At 42.2% G+C, this 17,038-nt stretch overlaps 1 protein-coding gene across 1 annotated transcript in view; it reads left to right on the top strand.

Moving 5' to 3' along the window:
- LOC142297264 (uncharacterized) overlaps nucleotides 1–17,038 on the top strand; it is a 280,648-nt gene that overhangs the window by 212,444 nt on the left and 51,166 nt on the right. The window contains exons 70-73 of the mRNA XM_075341519.1: nucleotides 6,278–6,397; nucleotides 11,553–11,726; nucleotides 12,274–12,347; nucleotides 15,474–15,556. Of these exons, the coding sequence (XP_075197634.1) occupies nucleotides 6,278–6,397; nucleotides 11,553–11,726; nucleotides 12,274–12,347; nucleotides 15,474–15,556 (451 nt within the window). The remainder of the gene's footprint in view (nucleotides 1–6,277; nucleotides 6,398–11,552; nucleotides 11,727–12,273; nucleotides 12,348–15,473; nucleotides 15,557–17,038) is intronic.

Below are 17,038 nucleotides of genomic sequence, written 5' to 3'. Positions count from 1 at the left end.
ACGTTGGTGGTCGCTACGTCACAGAGGATATTAATGAATGTCAGGACATCAATATCTGCTCACCTAATGCAACCTGTAGTAACACAATAGGACATTACACCAGTGCTTGTTGTAAGGATGGATTCTTAGGTGAGTTCTGTTTTGTCTTTCATCCCTGTTTTTACTTTTTTTTTACCTCTTCCCGACATTGGAAATACTGGTACCCTCCTATTATTTGGCAGTGCGCTCCTGCAAATGGACATACCGAAACGTCCTAGTGATTGTGTGTGCACAGAAGCTGTGCATGCCTGATTGCCACTGGGGGCTCAGCTTAAATGACAGCCGAGCTCTGGCTGTCACAGCCATGGCCAGTGCCTGCACAGCCCCTTGCTCTTTAACCATCTCAATGCCATGATCAATACTGATCACTGCATATTGAAGGTTGAGATGAAGAGTGGGCTCCCTCTCTGACCTCATGAGGACTGCCACGACATGATCACAGGGACTCGATGGTTGCCATGACAGCAGGAGGGGAAGTAAAAACCTAATTTGTCAACTACAGTGGCCTATTAAACCATGTCAAGAGCATGATCTAAAAAGATGTTCTGCAAGTATAACACTGACAGGTCTAATGCATTGCAATCCATTAGACCAGTGATTGAATGTGCACGCCGCATTTTTTGCAGTGTTTTTTGTGCAGTTTGTGGCACAAAACTGCATGCATTTCCTTCCCCAGCAAAGTCTATGAAATTTCAGCTTTTTTCCACTGCAGTTTTGTGGTGACCACAAAACTGCAACATGTCAGTTCTTTTTGTGTTTTCTCCCTGTGTTTTTCACTAGTGATGGGAGGACTCGCAGATACCCAAGGTTGGTGGGGGATTGATGCCTGATATCTGGCCGGAAGCCGGTCCCCATACCAGCCTATGGGAACCAGAATCTGGTGAAAAGGGATAAGAGCAAGTGCTACATACTTACCGAGTCACCGGCACGGCTGTACGCTCCCGCTTCAGCTTCCGGAGCTGCTCATTACCTTCATTGCATATACACTGCTTCCCCTGCCTACCGGTCTCTGTGATTGATTTCAATCACAGACACTGGTGGCTGGAGAAGCAATGCATATCCAATGACGGTAAATGAATGGTCCCAAAAGTCAATGAGCGCCAGCGGGAGCAGTTACAGCCGCGCCAGTGACTTGATAAGTGTAGCATGCTCGCTTTATTTTTACTTTTTTTTTTATTACCCGAGGGCCGGATCTAGATCAATACACACGCGCCCAGAACTCTGGTACCTTTGAACCCACGTGGGTTGGACTTTACAGTCTAGGTCCGCCCATCATTTGTTTCACCTATTGAATAAAAAAAAACGCATTGTCAAAACCGTGTTAAATTCATGTGTTTTTTTTGCATGCATTTTTATGACCACAGACCGTGTTTTTTCTGACCACAGGGTGCAGTTTTGTGGTGAAAACCATATTGCAGTGTGCGGACATAGCCCTAAAGTCCCATAGAGGTACTAAGTAAAAAAGTTAAAAAATATTGTGAAAATGTTTTAAAATAAACACACAATAGTTACATAGTTACATAGTTACTAAGGTTGAAAAAAGACCTAGGTCCATCTAGTTCAACCTTCCTCCACCAGTTCTACATTTGGTCACTAAGTCATTTATAACCAACAATGTTGTGTGTACTGAGGAAATCATCCATTTTTTAAAAGCTGTTATAGTATCTGCCATTACTACCTCTTGTGGTAGGGCATTCGACAGTCTGACTGCTCTAACTGTAAAGAACCCTTTCCTATTTAGCTGCCGGAATCGCTTTTCTTCCACTCGCAGTGAGTGCCCTCTGGTCCTTAGTATTATCTTTGGAAGGAATAAGTCATGTGCCAGTCCTTTATATTGACCACACATGTATTTATACATATAAATGAGATCTCCTCTGAGACGTCTTTTTTCTAAGCTAAACATATCTAACTTTTTCAACCTGCCATCATATGGGAGGCCTTCCATTCCTTGTAGTAGTCTAGTTTCCCGCCTTTAAACTGACTCTAACTTCTGAATGTCCTTTTTAAAATGTGGAGCCCAAAATTGGATCCCATATTCCAGATGTGGCCTTACAAGTGATTTATAGAGGGGTAACAATACGTTGGGATCACGGGATCTAATCTCTCTTTTTATACACCCTAAAATCTTGTTTGCTTTAGCAGCTGCTGCTTGACATTGAGTGTTGCTGCTCAGCTTATTTGTAATGAGAATACCCAAGTCCTTCTCCTGTTCTGTAGTCCGAGTTTACTTCCATTTAATGTATAGGATTACTCCGTCCTAGGTGCATTACTTTACATTTATCAACATTAAATCTCATTTGCCAAGTATCTGCCCATTCTGACATCTTATCCAGATCTTTTTGTAATATTGTACTATAAAGGTCAATTTTTAATATCCTACATAGTTTGGTGTCATCAGCAAAGACTGACACTTTACTATCAATCCCATCCACAAGGTCATTAATAAAGAGATTAAAAAGAATCGGTGCTAGCACAGATCCCTGCGGCACCCCACTGCTGTCTATAGCCCATTTAGAGAATGTACCATTTATGACTACTCTTTGTTTCCTATCTTTTAGCCAGTTCATTACCCAGTTGCCTATAGTTTCCCCTAGTCCTTGCTTCTGGAGCTTTAGTATAAGGCTATTATGTAGTACAGTATCAAATGCCTTTGCAAAGTCCAAATAAATCACATCAGCTGCATTACCATTATCCAGGTTTGCACTTACCCCCTCATAGAACCCCAACAGGTTGGTTAGACACGACTTATCTTTCATGAATCCATGCTGTTTGTCAGTTATTATATTATTTTCTGCAATATATTTTTCCATGTCATCCCTTAAAATGCCCTCAAAAACGTTGCATACTACTGATATCAGGCTTACTGGACGGTAGTTGCCTGGATCTACCCTCTTACCTTTCTTAAATATCGGTACCACATCAACAATCCTCCAATCCTGAGGCACCAACCCTGTTACAAGCGAGTCTAAAAAGATGAGATACAGCAGTCTGTTGATTACAGAGCTCATTTCCCTCAATATTCGTCGTGGGTGAATGTCATCTGCCCCTGGGGATTTGTCAATGTTTAATTTACTCAGACGTAGGTATACTTTATCTTGCATTAAATTAATTATATCGGGTGGTGAACTTTGATTTTTCACTTGTTGAATGATCCCTGGTACAGTCAGTTCCTTGGTAAACACAGATGAGAAATGCCTGTTTAATATCTCAGTCTTTTGTTTGTCCTCTATAACTAACATGTTATTATATTTTAAGGGGCCGATACTATCCTTTGTTTTCCTTTTGCCATTAATGTATTTATAAAAGATTTTGGGATTTATATTAATGTCATTGGCGATTTTTGTTTCAGTAGCTAATTTTGCTTGCTTGAGTTCTTTTTTACATTTCCTATTGATATCTTTATACTTCTGAAATGCTATTTCTGAATTCTCAGCCTTTAAGATTTTAAACGCCCTTTGTTTTTGTTTTTGTTTTATTATACTTTGTACAGTCTTATTTATCCATAGTGGTTTCTTTTTATTCCTGGACATTTTATTACCAGAGGGTATAAGTTTTTTACAGGACTCTAGGAGTATATCCTTAAACTTACCCCATTTATGTTCGGTATCCCCAGTTACCATGACTTTGTCCCATTCTACACATTTAAGCTCTTCCCTTACCTTGTTGAAATCAGCTTTCTTAAAATTCCAGGTTTTAGCATTTCCCCTTTTAAATGTTCTATTGAATATTACGTTGAAGCTTACCATATTATGATCGCTGGTACCCAAGTGCTCCCGGACCTGTAGATCTGAAATTGTATCCAGTCTATTTGACAGGACCAGATCTAACAAATTATCTCCCCTCGTCGGTTCATCTACCATCTGAGAGAGGAAATGGTCTTGAATGGTAGATAAGAATTTACAGCTTTTAGCACAACCAGAAGATTCTATGTCCCACTGTATGTCTGGATAGTTGAAATCCCCCATAATAAGAACCCGATTATTATTAGCTGCCTTTTCAATTTGTTCCAGCATTTCACCCTCTATTTGTGTAAAGAAGAAAAAAACGAAAAAAGTTATATCAATAAATACAAATATTTATGCAATAACAAAAATAAACAAAAAAAGCACACACATTTGGTATTGTCGCATCCAGATCAAACCAGTCTATAAAACTGGCACAATAGTTAACCCCTTCAGTGAACACTGGAAAAAATAAAGTGGTAAAAATTAGGCTGCAAAAAGTGGAACAAAATGTGATAAAATAATATGTAATTAAGTATGTTATTTCTGAAAAGATCATTGTCTTGCAAAAAAACAAGCCTCCACTCGGTTCCGTCAGAGGAAAATTAAAATGCTATAGCTCTCAGATTTTGGCAATGCAAAAACAATTCTTTTTTTTCTATAAAATTGTTTTTATTAGTGAAAGAGGGAAAAAAAACACATATACATTTGGTATAACTTTAATTGTGCAAGTCCGAGATTTTCTTGCATTTCACTTACACGATTTATACTCTCATCTGAGTGAGGCCTTATAGACTCAGTTGGAGCTGAGCTCCACCAGTGGCTGTTAACCAATTAGATGCCACTGTCATCTTTTATAGTGTCTTTTAATTGTATTTTTTTTCTTAAAATTTTACCACATTTGGATTTTTTTCCCCGTTTTCCAGTACAATATATAGTAAAGTGAAAGGAGTTATTCAAATGTACAATTCATCCTGTAAAAGAAAGCCACTATATGTATATGTGGATGGAAAAACAATAAAGTTATGGCTCTATGAAGAAGGGGAGGAATAGGGTTTTGCATATACTGTATGTAACACATGACTGAGAGTGACAATACTCAAATTTACTTGTCATACAAAACCTTGATATACTGCTATGCCATCCAAAGGTAGCAACCATGCAATCCTCTCCATGGAAATTAACTATGTAGATTTATTTGGAGACATGCCAGATTTTTTCTTTTCTTATCCATTTGCTGCAAATTTTGTGTCCCTTATTATCATCTGGGATCTCTGCAGACCCCAAAGAAAATAAATCTAACATGTAAAAAAAAAATTATACTAAGTTTCTGCTCACTTCCTCAGTCCTCCTGCTACCTTTCCGTCTTCTGTCACCATTTTGCCGCTCACATTGGAATTTTCAGTCCTCTCGTACTGCATTGGCTCTATGGGTGACACGGGTCCTATGAGATTGAGACACCCTGAAGTCCGGCGCAGTGCAAAATGACCTATGTTTCCAACGTGAACGGCGGAGGATCAGATGATGTGGGAAGACTGAAAGAGTGTCAGCGAGATGCTGGAGAAGTGAGTATAACGCTTTATTCAAAAATGTTTTAACCGTTTGATGGCACATTTTGGTTCAGAAAAATGGTGATCGGTGGAAAATAAGATTCAAGTAGAATTCCGGTTCACTCAAATTTATTTGCTCATCTCTAGTACACACGATGACTATTATTTTACGGTTTGGAGGAACTGCAGTTACTAGAGTAACAGCATTTTGATTTGTTTTATTCTTTCTCATATTTACTGTATGGTTTAAATAATTATATACTGTATACACCTGCTCATGGAAAGTTACTCCTATATATATGAAATGCCTAACTCAGAAATGGCGGCCATGCCCATTTGTACAAAGTACAAGGAACTTCAGAAAAACCAAAGAAATGAGCTGGAGCATAAGTTAGTACACATGCAACGTATAGGAGCATTTTCACACGGTGACCAGATTGTCAATTTGCTCCTATATGTTGCATGTGTACTAAATTATGCTCCGGCTCCTTTCTTGGTTTAGCTGTAGTTCCTTCTACTTTGTTCAAATGGGCATGGCCCCTATTTTTGGGCAAGGCGTTTTATTTGTGTAACTTTACATGGGCAGGTGTCTTAATAGCTGGGCCCTGGTCTTGTTCTGCCCCATTTACATTGAGGTTGGTTCACACAAGATGAGTTTTTAATACCAGAAAATAGGACCATCGTGATTGGGGTACACCTTGGTGAGATGTATTTTGCACTTTTTGTTATGTAAAACCACCACTGTACCTCTTGAATATGTATGAAGTCACTAAGTGTAATGTTGGTGAGGCTTTTATATCCTTGTGCTGCTGGTGTCAAGAAAAGGGGCAACAAGATATTAAGTCTGTCATTGATTTTTACATCCGTTGATGCTTAATGATCTGTTTGTTTCAATAAATCTTAATCAGCATCTATGAGCTCTTATTCACAGGCTTCAATAATAATTTATTTCTGTTTTGTGATCAGGTAATGGGTCATATTGTGCTGATATTGATGAATGTGGAGGAAAGAACAACTGTTCAACTAATGCCATCTGCAGTAACACAGTGGGAAGTTATACCTGTACATGTAACACTGGATACACAGGTAAAAGCACAATACATCAGCAATATGTTAAAGTAATGAATGTGAATTTATATAAGGGTTATCTAAGTTAAAGCACCAATTCAGCATTTTTATTCTTTACATCACTGCCGGATAGGTATCACTAATGTAAGTTCCCTTCCTTTAGTAATATACGTAAGAGCTGCAGTCTATCAGCAAAGCTCTGCATGTCTTCTGCAATTTATGACCTGTCGGATCACTCCAGTGGTTGCTGGGTAAGTCAGCGGTCACTTCTCAATATAAATATATGAGAGACAGAGTAAGGCTTTCATAAACCTACATTGAGATCTTTTGACTGTTAACTCTGAATTCTGGCCAGTCAGAAACTGCTGTGAAAGATGACGGATTGGGACCAGAGTTGGGCCAGGAAGAGCAGAAGTCAGCAGCTGGTATATACCATATATTCCCAGGGGCAGGGAACTTGGCTTGGTGATTGCACTTCAGCAGTGGAAGAAAAACAAATCTTCGTTGTGGAGCTTTAAACGGAATCTGTCAGCACGTTTTTGCTACCTTATCTGAAAACATTTTTGACGCCAAAACAATGGCACCATCTTCTTCTTCCCCGAAAATGGCGAGAAGTTGAAGCCCCGCCTCCTAGGAACACGGCCAGAAGGAATGCTCGCAAAAGACCAAGGGGGGGCGGGCAGAGAAGTGGTGGCATGTAACCGGAACTGTAAAGGGCAGGGACGCCAGGACTCTGCAAAATTCCGTTCCTGGAAACAAGAGCGGCAAGATTTCACAGCAGGCTGCAACCCCGATGACATCCCGTACGGCCCGAGCCAGGCTGCAACCCCGATGACATCTCACCCGGCCCCGAGCATGGCCGCAACCGTGATGACGTCTGCTCTGGCAGTCCGCCCGGCCGCAACGACGGCAGCACCCATCCTGAAATCGCCCCCAGCTGCAGCGCCAGCCGCTCCCAAATGCACTGTCCCAGCTGTGAAGCAGTAGAGTGCACCTGCAGAGAGAAGGAGCAGGCCACTAAGCGATGGGAACCTCGGAAGTTAGCGAGGTCGGTTGTAGCCGACGCCGAGGGCATTCGAGTGAGCCTGGCTCCTGAGCAGGAGGCAGAGCACGGACCCCATGGCCCGTATTGGGAGTGGCGGCAGCAGCAGCAGTGGTAGAAGAACATGGACGGCTACCTGCAAGTTTAAAGAATGACTGTTTCATGGAATGTCACCCCTGTTGAACGTCCTCAAGTTCTCGGAGGAGGCCATCTGCACAGCAGGTGGGGGTGGCAGGATGCAAGCCCTGCCACCACCACAACTCCCAATTGGGCCCCGGGACTACAAATCCCCTACCCATGGAGGGGATCCTACCGTGCTGCCCACACACCATCAATCCCAGGCACGATCCCCAGAGGCAGCGGCGGTGCCACCATCTCATCACCGCAACCCACGGGTGGCGTCCCAGATAATCTCCCTTTACATATTCCCCTTTTGTTGTGGAGCCTGGGATCACAGACTGGGTCACGCCACCATGATACCTCTAGAAGCAACTCCATTGGCCTGGTTCTGAGTACCCCCTATCCCTGGGCGACACACATACAACTCTGGGGGGCCATACTGCTCTGGTGAGGGCCATACTTCTCTGGTGGGGGGACATACTTCTCTGGTAGTTGGGCCATTGCTGCTCATGTGGGGAGCCCATACTGCTATGGGGGGTTATACTGCTCTGGGAGGCCCATACTTCTCTGGTGGGCCCATACAGCTATAGGGAGAGCACATACAGCTAGAGGGGAGGCAGGGGGTCACATAAAGCTCTGGGCCAGGTGATGTTGCCAAGTCCTGCAGCTCCTCTCTCTTCATCTGTAGGACAGGAGCGCAGCAGGCAGGTCGCGAGGTAGTTCCACCCACAGATGAATTTGTATACACTTGCTTCCCAGCAGTCAGCAGGGAATGCTGAGGTGCAGACTCCAGGTTTAAAAATCTGTCAGCCAGGAAATTGCAGCTACCGCCCTGAGAACTGCGGTCCCCAGAACTTGGCCTGGGGGCTGCGGAACTGATCAACGCCCATAACGATGGTGAGTGGGCCTCACCGGCTGTCATGGGCCCCAGCACTTGTTAGGGTGGCCGTGTGCTGGCAAGAGTTGAGCGATGTTTGAGTCGAACGGTTCGCCAATTTCATGTTCGAGTGATTTTGGGCGGTGTTCGAGTCGTTCGACGAACTCGAACGATTTGCTTAAAGTTCGGCAGTTTGAGTTACATTCGAGAACGGTTTGATCACCAAAAGCGTGGCTTTTCACAGTAAGTATGTGCGCACGTTGCGTATCTGCATGCGTACTGCATCCCCAGCACAATCCCTCTCTCTTTCCTACTCACCGATCACGGGCGCCTCGCTGCACGGCTGTTACAAATCTCCGTCGGCTTTTCCTCTTTTGAAAATGGCTGCCGCTTCATTATTCAATCAGGTATTCCTTGCCTTCCCCGCCCACCGGCGCCCATGATTGGTTGCAGTCAGACACGCCCCCACGATGATTGACAGCTGTCTCACTGCAACCAATCACAGCCGCTGGTGGGTGGGTCTATATCGTGCAGTAAAATAAATAAATAATTAAAAAAACAAATGCGGTTCCCCCCAATTTTGATACCAGCCAGGATAAAGCCATACGGCTGGAGGCTGGTATTGTCAGAATGAAGAGCACCACGTTATGGGGAGCCCACAACCCTAACAATATTAGCAGGCAGCCGCCCAGAATTGCTGCATCCATTAGATGCGGCAGTCCCGGGACTCTACCCAGCTCATCCCGAATTGTCCTGGTGCGGTGGCAATCGAGGTAATAACGGGGATAATCATGACAGGCGTCTCCCCGAGATACTTTCCATGATTAACCTGTAAGTGAAAGTAAAGAAACACACATTACGAAAATTCCTTTATTTGGAATAAAAGACAAAAAAACACCTCATTTACCACTTTATTAATCCCCAAACAACAATCCAGGTCCGAAGTAATCTACTCGACGCTTTCAGCTCTGCTACATGAAGATGACAGGGAGCCCCGTAGAACACGAGCGTTCTGTGTGTCCTCTCCATGCAGCACCTGAAGTGAGCCGCACGATCACCGGAGACTTCACTAAGCAATGCAGAGGTCAACACTGCCAAATCTTCCTATGTTTCTCATTAGAGCAGTGGCTCAATGGATAGAGCTACTGCCTAGGGAGCATTACTTCACGAGTTCAAGTCGCGGCCACCCCGGTAAAGAATTTAATTTATTTTTAATTTTAAATTATAATTATTATTTATTTATAACTATAATTTAATTTAATTTAATTATGCACTGAGGGGAGGAGCCGGACATCAGCTGTGAACCGCGGGCCACACCTCTAAAATCAGAGCAGTTCACGGAATGAGGCAGCATTGCTCTCTCCTCTATCTTCTCTCTCTTCTCTCTCTCTTCTCTCTCTCTCTCTTTTTCTCTCTCTTTTTCTCTGTCTCTTGTTCTCTCTCTTGTTCTTTCTCTCTTTTTCTCTCTCTCTCATTCTCTCTCTTTCTCTCTTTTCCTCTTTCTCTTTTTCCCTCTCTCTCCTCTCTCTCTTCTCTCTCTCTCTCTCTCCTTCTCTCCTCTTCTCTCTCTCTCCTCTCTCTCCTCTCTCTCTTCTCTCTCTTCTCTCTCTTCTCTCCTCTTCTCTCTCTCTCTTCTCTCCCTCTCTTCTCTCTCTCTTCTCTCTCTCTTCTCTCCCTCTCTTCTCTCTCTCACTCTCTTCTCTCTCTTCTCTCTCTTCTCTCTCTCCTCTCTCTCTCTTCTCTCTCGCTCTCTCTTCTCTCTCATTTCTTCTCTCCTCTTCTCTCTCTTCTCTCCTCTTCTCTCTCTTCTCTCCTCTTCTCTCTCTCCTCTCTTCTCTCTCTCTCTTCCGCGCTCTCTCTCTCTCTTCCTCTCTCTCTTCTGTTTTCTCTCTTTTCTCTCTTTTTTCTTTCTCCCTCTCTCTCTTCTCTCTCTTCAGAACTGCTGGGAACTAAAAAAATAGGGAAGCCCTTTTTTTAATTATTTCATGAATTTCATGAAATAATTGAAAAAAAAATCGACATGGGCTTTGCCCCATTTTTGTGTCCAGCCAGGTACAACTAGGCGGCTGGGGATTGGAATCCGCAGCACATGTTGGCCCGAGCTTTCTGGGCCCCTCTACTGCGATTTGCAGTCTGCAGCCACCCCAGAAAATGGCGCTTTCATAGAAGTGCCATCATCTGGCGCTGTGTCCAACTCTTCCAGCAGCCCTGAAGCCGGGTGGCTTGCTGGGTAATAATGGGTTAATACTAGCTTTGTTTTCCTAGCTAGTAATAAGCCAGAGATTCTTAATGTCAGGCAAGTTTGACCGGGGTAATAAGAATCTCCAATAAAGGGTTAAAAGAAGACACCACACAGAGAAAAAATACTTTAATAGAAATAAATACACATACACACCTACAGACTCCATGTTTATTACCCCCTCTCATCCCTCCACGATCCTGGTCTTCTGTCTTCTTTCTCCTTCAACCCATGCAGCTCTGCTACATTAGACAGCACTGCATGGGAGGAAGAATGCCAGAGCATCTCGCCGGTACACGAAAATGCACAAACGAGAACCGCGTACCGGAGAGATGCACTGACAGGACCTAGCATGACATCTAGCCATGTGACCAGTCTGTAGCCAATGAGATAATACACATGTGACTGGTCACATGCTATTTTGACATCACGGAAGGTCCTATCATCAGTGCTGGTTACCGGGAGGACGCAGCGATTATCGGAAGGAAAAGCGGCGGGAGACAGAGTGCAGGACGTGTCGCGGGGACCTGTAAGTGTAATGGCAATGTTTATTAACTGTATGTGTACATGTATAATGTGTTTTTATTTGCCTGCCACTGTTTTCAATGGGGTTCTAATTGGTTCTTCGAACGTTCGTTGAACAGAGCCTCCGTTCGACGAACCGAACCGAACTCGAACACTAGGGGGGTGGCTCATCTCTAGTGCTGACGTCTTCCCTGGTACAGACAATATCAGACATTCAAAGTAACATATAATGAATTCTAAATTGAGCAAAAGAGTGAGGGTCCTGTTCACAAGTTTACAATCTAGCAATATTAAAAAGGTAATTTTGCTCCTTACTAGAAATATACTGTAGCTATATATGCCAACAACTATTCCACTCTTTTATTTGCAGGTAACGGCGCAGACTGCTCATGTATTGCACAGTGTGAGACAAACTACTGTAGTAATGGTGGCACATGTACAACTGTTGGTGTGAATTGCAGTCCTCACTGCACATGTCTGCCAGCATTCACTGGTGAAAGATGTAAAGACGCAGCAGACTCCTTCAATGCAGAACTAAAACCAGGTAAGTGGATATTCTCAGGGTGTAAGTAGACTTCTCTTTTCATAAACTATACTTCAGAGCACAGTGTCTATGCCCTTTAGTGTGATCCAACAAAACATCAGATGACATCCATGTGCGGTCCAATTTTCACGGACAAACTGAATGGAGAAGATGGAGAATTTTTTTTTCTTCTCATCCAAAGAAATTAGATTACACTTTGTTTAAACTCTCATCAAAGTGTGGTCATCATAATAGGACCGATTTTTTTCGGATGACAGATAAGCGGTTGTGTGTCCATAGTCTAACTTAATGCAATATTGCAGGGGTGGACACAAACAGAAAAGGGCACCCTTGTGCAAGAATAGTATATGAGCTCTTTGCAGTCCAATAGTTTGTCATAATGCACCCATTTTTGTGTCTGTAATAGAAGCTGCTTCCAGCTTGAAAGATGGTACTGACCCCCTTAACTCTTATGCCTCTGTAAAGCTGCAAATGTTGCACCAATATGTCCCCTGCAATAATAGTTTATTTCATATCAAATTATGTACTATGTTTCTGTTTTCTTTAGGCACAAAGCAGAGATCTGTATACATCACTTTATTTTCTACGAGAAATTTCTCTTCTGATGAAAGTTATGATCTGGTAGGTATATATCCATGTAATGTATATTTATATGTTTGTAAATGTAAGTTCCACAAGTGTCTATTGAATCTGTTTATAATAACTATAATAATAGCTTTCGTTTCTTTAGCTTCAACATATTCTGCAGCATTTAATAAATTCTGGGATACAAATACAGAAAATATCAGACATTACAAATTGACACATAATATACAATTACCAAAATGAGTGAGATTCCAGCTCATAGGAACTTACATTCCCCCCTGATAAATCTAATATGGAACAAACGAATCTGGATGCACAGGACTATGCTGAGAGCCAGCTAATACTAGAGCCAGAAGTGAACTGCCCTTATGAGGGCAGGAGCAATAGACGCACCACTATTCTGTGGGTTGATACCAAATTTATACATTTTTATAATTTTGCATAAGAGAAAATAACCCTCAACATATATACTATTGAAACCAGAAGTTGACATACACTTTCTGAAAAGACACATCTGCATGTTTTTCTTAATATCAGACATGAAATCAGAATAAAACTTTCCTGTTTTAGGTCAATTAGGAACCGAAATTATTTATATTTGCCAAATGCCAGAATAATTAGAGTGAGAGAGAAAAACAGAGAGAATGTTTTACGGCCGTTTTATTACTTTCTGCAGTCAAAAGTTTCTATCCATTTAATTATTAAACTGGGTCAACCATTTTTGATATCCTTCCACAAGCTTCTCACAATAGTTGGTAAGAGTTTGGGCTCATTCCTCCTGACAGAACTGGTATAGCTGAGCCATATTTGTAGGTCGCCTTTCTCGCACCTGCCTTTTTAGCTTTGCTCATACATTTTCAATAGGATTGAGATCATGTCTTTATGATGGCCACTCCAAGACATTGACTTTGTTATCCTTAAGTCAATTTGCATCCAGTTTGGCAGTATGCTTTGGGTCATTGTCCATTTAGAAGACCCATTTCCACCCAAGGTTAAGTTCCTTGCTGATGCCTTGAGATAGTATACTGATATAAGAAAAGGAAGAGATTGTCCTCCAGATACATAACAGAATTCAACAAGAGGTATAGTTTCCATTATGGAGTCACTTTTTGGGGTTTCAGCGGTTTCAGCATGTCAAGGGATCTTCAAATGTAACATGATGTCTGCAATCTATTCCAGCCAGAATCATGCTCTAAAATTGAAGTAGCGCTTCTTCCCTTCCCAGCCCTGCTGTCCCCAAACAATAGTTTTCCACCAAATATGGGGTATCGGCAAACTCAGGAGATATTGCATAACAAATTTTATGATGCATTTTCTCCTGACTTTTGTTAACATAAAAAATTTGGTTGAAAGTAATATTTTCGTGGAGAAAAAAGTAAAATTTCACTTTTTCCTTCCCCATTGCTTTAGTTACCGTGAAGCACCAGAAAGTTAATACACTTCCTGAATGTGGTTTTCAGTTCTTTTGATGGGTGAATTGTTAAAATGGAGTCGTTTTTGGCTGTTTTCTATCACATAGGCTCCTCAAAGTCACTTCAAATGTGATGTGGTCCCTAAAAAATGTGTTTTGTATATTTCATTGGAAAAATGAGAAATTGCTGAAAAACCTTTAACTCTTATAACTCCATAACTAAAAAAAAAAAAATTATAAACTTATTCGGATGTAAAGAAGACATGCAGTAATTGTTATTTATTCATAAAAAGTAAATTTGAAAATTGCAAAATTGCAAACATTTTTTTAATATTTCGATATTTTCATAAATAAACACAACATATATTGACCACAATTTTTAACTAACATAAAGTAGAACGTGTCATGAAAAAATATTCTCAGAGACACTGGGATATCTTGAAGCGTTTCAGAGTTATTAACACATATAATGACGCTCATCAGAATTTCAATTTTGGCCTGGTCAGGAATGTGAAAACCGGTTGTTAAAAATACACAATTACTGCATGTGACCCCTGTTCTGTGTTTACAGCAGAACCATGATGAGCTAATGTATTCTTCTATAATGAGTCTAGTGGAGAGGTTATTCATAGAGGGACATATTAAAGGGGTATTTCCATCTTCAAAATCCTATCCCAATATGTAATAGGTGCAATAATAAGAATAATAGCATATACCTCTAATTAGAAATGTAGAATAGTTTCCAAAATATAGCCATATCTCTTACTTTATGTGCAAGGCATTACAGTAGCCTAGGCATCCAAGGTTAGGGCCATGCACATAGGGAGAGTTAGTGGCTCGTGGTTGTAACCATGGATACCTAAGTTACTGCCATGCCTGCACATGAGGTAAGTGACATAGCATATCAGGAGAACTATACTACATTTCTAATTGAATGTATTTGCTAATATTGTTATTATTACACCTGCTACATATTGGGATAGGATGTTGTAAATGGGAATAACCCTCTAAGTCTAAAGGGGTTGCACTTGGTTTGAGGATTCAGATGTCTGCAGTCACATAGAGTAAAGGGGGCTTTACACGCTGCGACATCGCTAATGCGGAGTCGTTGGGGTCACGGAATTTGTGCCGCACATCCGGCCGCATTAACGATGCCATTGCGTGTGACACCGATAAGCGATTTTGCATCGTTGCAAAAACGTGCAAAATCGCTAATCGGCGACATGGGGGTCCATTCTTAAAAATCGTTACTGCAGCAGTAACGAAGTTGTTCCTCGTTCCTGCGGCAGCACACATCGCTGCGTGTGACGCCGCAGGAACGAGGAAGCTCCCCTTACCTGCCTCCCGGCTGCTATGCAGAAGGAAGGCGGTGGGCGGGATGTTACATCCCGCTCATCTCCGCCCCTCCGCTGCTATTGGGCGGCGGTTCACTGATGCTTCAGTGACGTCGCTGTGACGCCGCACGGACTGCCCCCTTAGAAAGGAGGCGGTTCGCCGGTCACAGCGACGTCGCCGGACAGGTAAGTATGTGTGACGGCTCATGGCGATGTTGTGCGGCACGGGCAGCGATTTGCCCGTGTCGCGCAACAGATGGGGGCGGGTACCCACACTAGCGATATCGGGACCGATATCGCAGTGTGTAAAGTAGCCTTAACTGCAAACTTTCATCCCAAACCTGGACAGCCCCTTTAATATGATGCTGGTCTACCTAAAATTAAGATGAAGTGTTTTTGTTTATTTCTCCTATACAGATTTACAGTAAACTTCAAAACGCTCTGTATAACGTGAGAGATTTGTTTGATCGTTCTACAAGTAATTTGACTAATAAGGTTTGGTGAGTCACTTTATTTATACTCTGTTTGTATTTTCATTCCTACTTAAACCTGTATTCACTCATGGTGCATATATTCATTTTTTCAGAAAAATGAACGTTTGCCATTAAAGAGAATCTGTCAGCAGGTTTTTGTTACCTCATCTGAGAGCAGCATGATGTTGGCAAAGAGACCCTGAATCTAAGGGTACGCTCACACGAGCGTATAACTCGCATGAGTATCGGACCGCATCACCCGGCGCGCCTAGCTTCTCTGCTGACAGGAGCGGCTCAGCTGCATGTATTTCTATGCGGCTGACATGCTCCTGTCCGGAGAGTGTGCGGCCGCACCGAGTGATGCGGTCCGATACTCATGCGAGTTATACGCTCGTGTGAGCGTACCCTAACAATGTATCACTAAGTTTATTGGGTGCAGCAGTTCTTACAAAATCAGAATGTTTAGATTTAGTAATGCAGCAGAGTTGAGAAAGCTGTCCCGCCCACACCAGGTTCTGTATGCAATGTCGATAGACAGTGATCTGCTAATCACAGAAGGGGGGTGTCAGACTGCAGTGTACCAGACAATGTAATCCAGTAATGATAAGGTCCTGAAGCTAAAACAAACAATGCAGGAAAATAACTGCTCTGACTTTGACAAAAGAGGTGATGATGGTGTGCACTCGGTCAAAGAAGAGGTGCTGGTAGATGGGATGAAAATCCCTCATCATATATATTCTTATAAATCACCGCACTCTCAGGGACTATCTTGTAAAAGTGTTCAGTTTATTTACATATATGTTAACAAGCAGTAGGTGCCAGCAATATGTGAAAACACTTTTTTGCAACAAATTAAAACGTTTCGACCCATTTAGGTGGGGCCTTGCTCATGTTGTCGCTCAGGTATTGAGTATGTGTGCAGCACCATCTATACAGCTACCCATCTATGCAAGGGTGCCCAGCCTGACTGCCAGTCATGACTGTAGGCATAGAAGTGCCACACATACTCCATACCTGAGCGACAACGTGAGCAAGGCTCCACCTAAACGGGTCAAAACGTTATGAATTGTAGCAAAAAAAATGTTTCATGTATTGCTGGCACTTACTGCTTGTTTAACATATATGTAAATAAACTGTGAACACTTTTGCAAGATAATCCGTGAGAGTGCTGTGATTTATAAGAATGTATTTGACAAAATAGAGGCATCTCTGAATTCTATGATTTAACCCTTACATTATTTTCTTCAGATGACATAGCAAAAACATGCTGACATGCTGTTTAGAGTAGTGGCCCGACACATATAATGCCCTATAAGTATCTATTTTTTTGTTCCTTATCTTAAAATTCCCTACTGGTCTCCATATACAACTAATCCCTTTAAGGTTGTGCGGCCATGATACATTTTTGGTAAATTTTTGACACCACATATTTTCGCTGCATCAAAAACATAGTGCCTTACGGTTGCAGCAAAATGTATGGGATTTATAGAAGTCTCCTGCCCCCTGAGA

This window comes from Anomaloglossus baeobatrachus, chromosome 3 (assembly GCF_048569485.1).
Source record: "Anomaloglossus baeobatrachus isolate aAnoBae1 chromosome 3, aAnoBae1.hap1, whole genome shotgun sequence".
Classification (NCBI taxonomy): domain Eukaryota; kingdom Metazoa; phylum Chordata; class Amphibia; order Anura; family Aromobatidae; genus Anomaloglossus; species Anomaloglossus baeobatrachus.
Note: the sequence above shows the minus strand (reverse complement) of the source record. Positions and strands in the feature narration are given on the sequence as shown.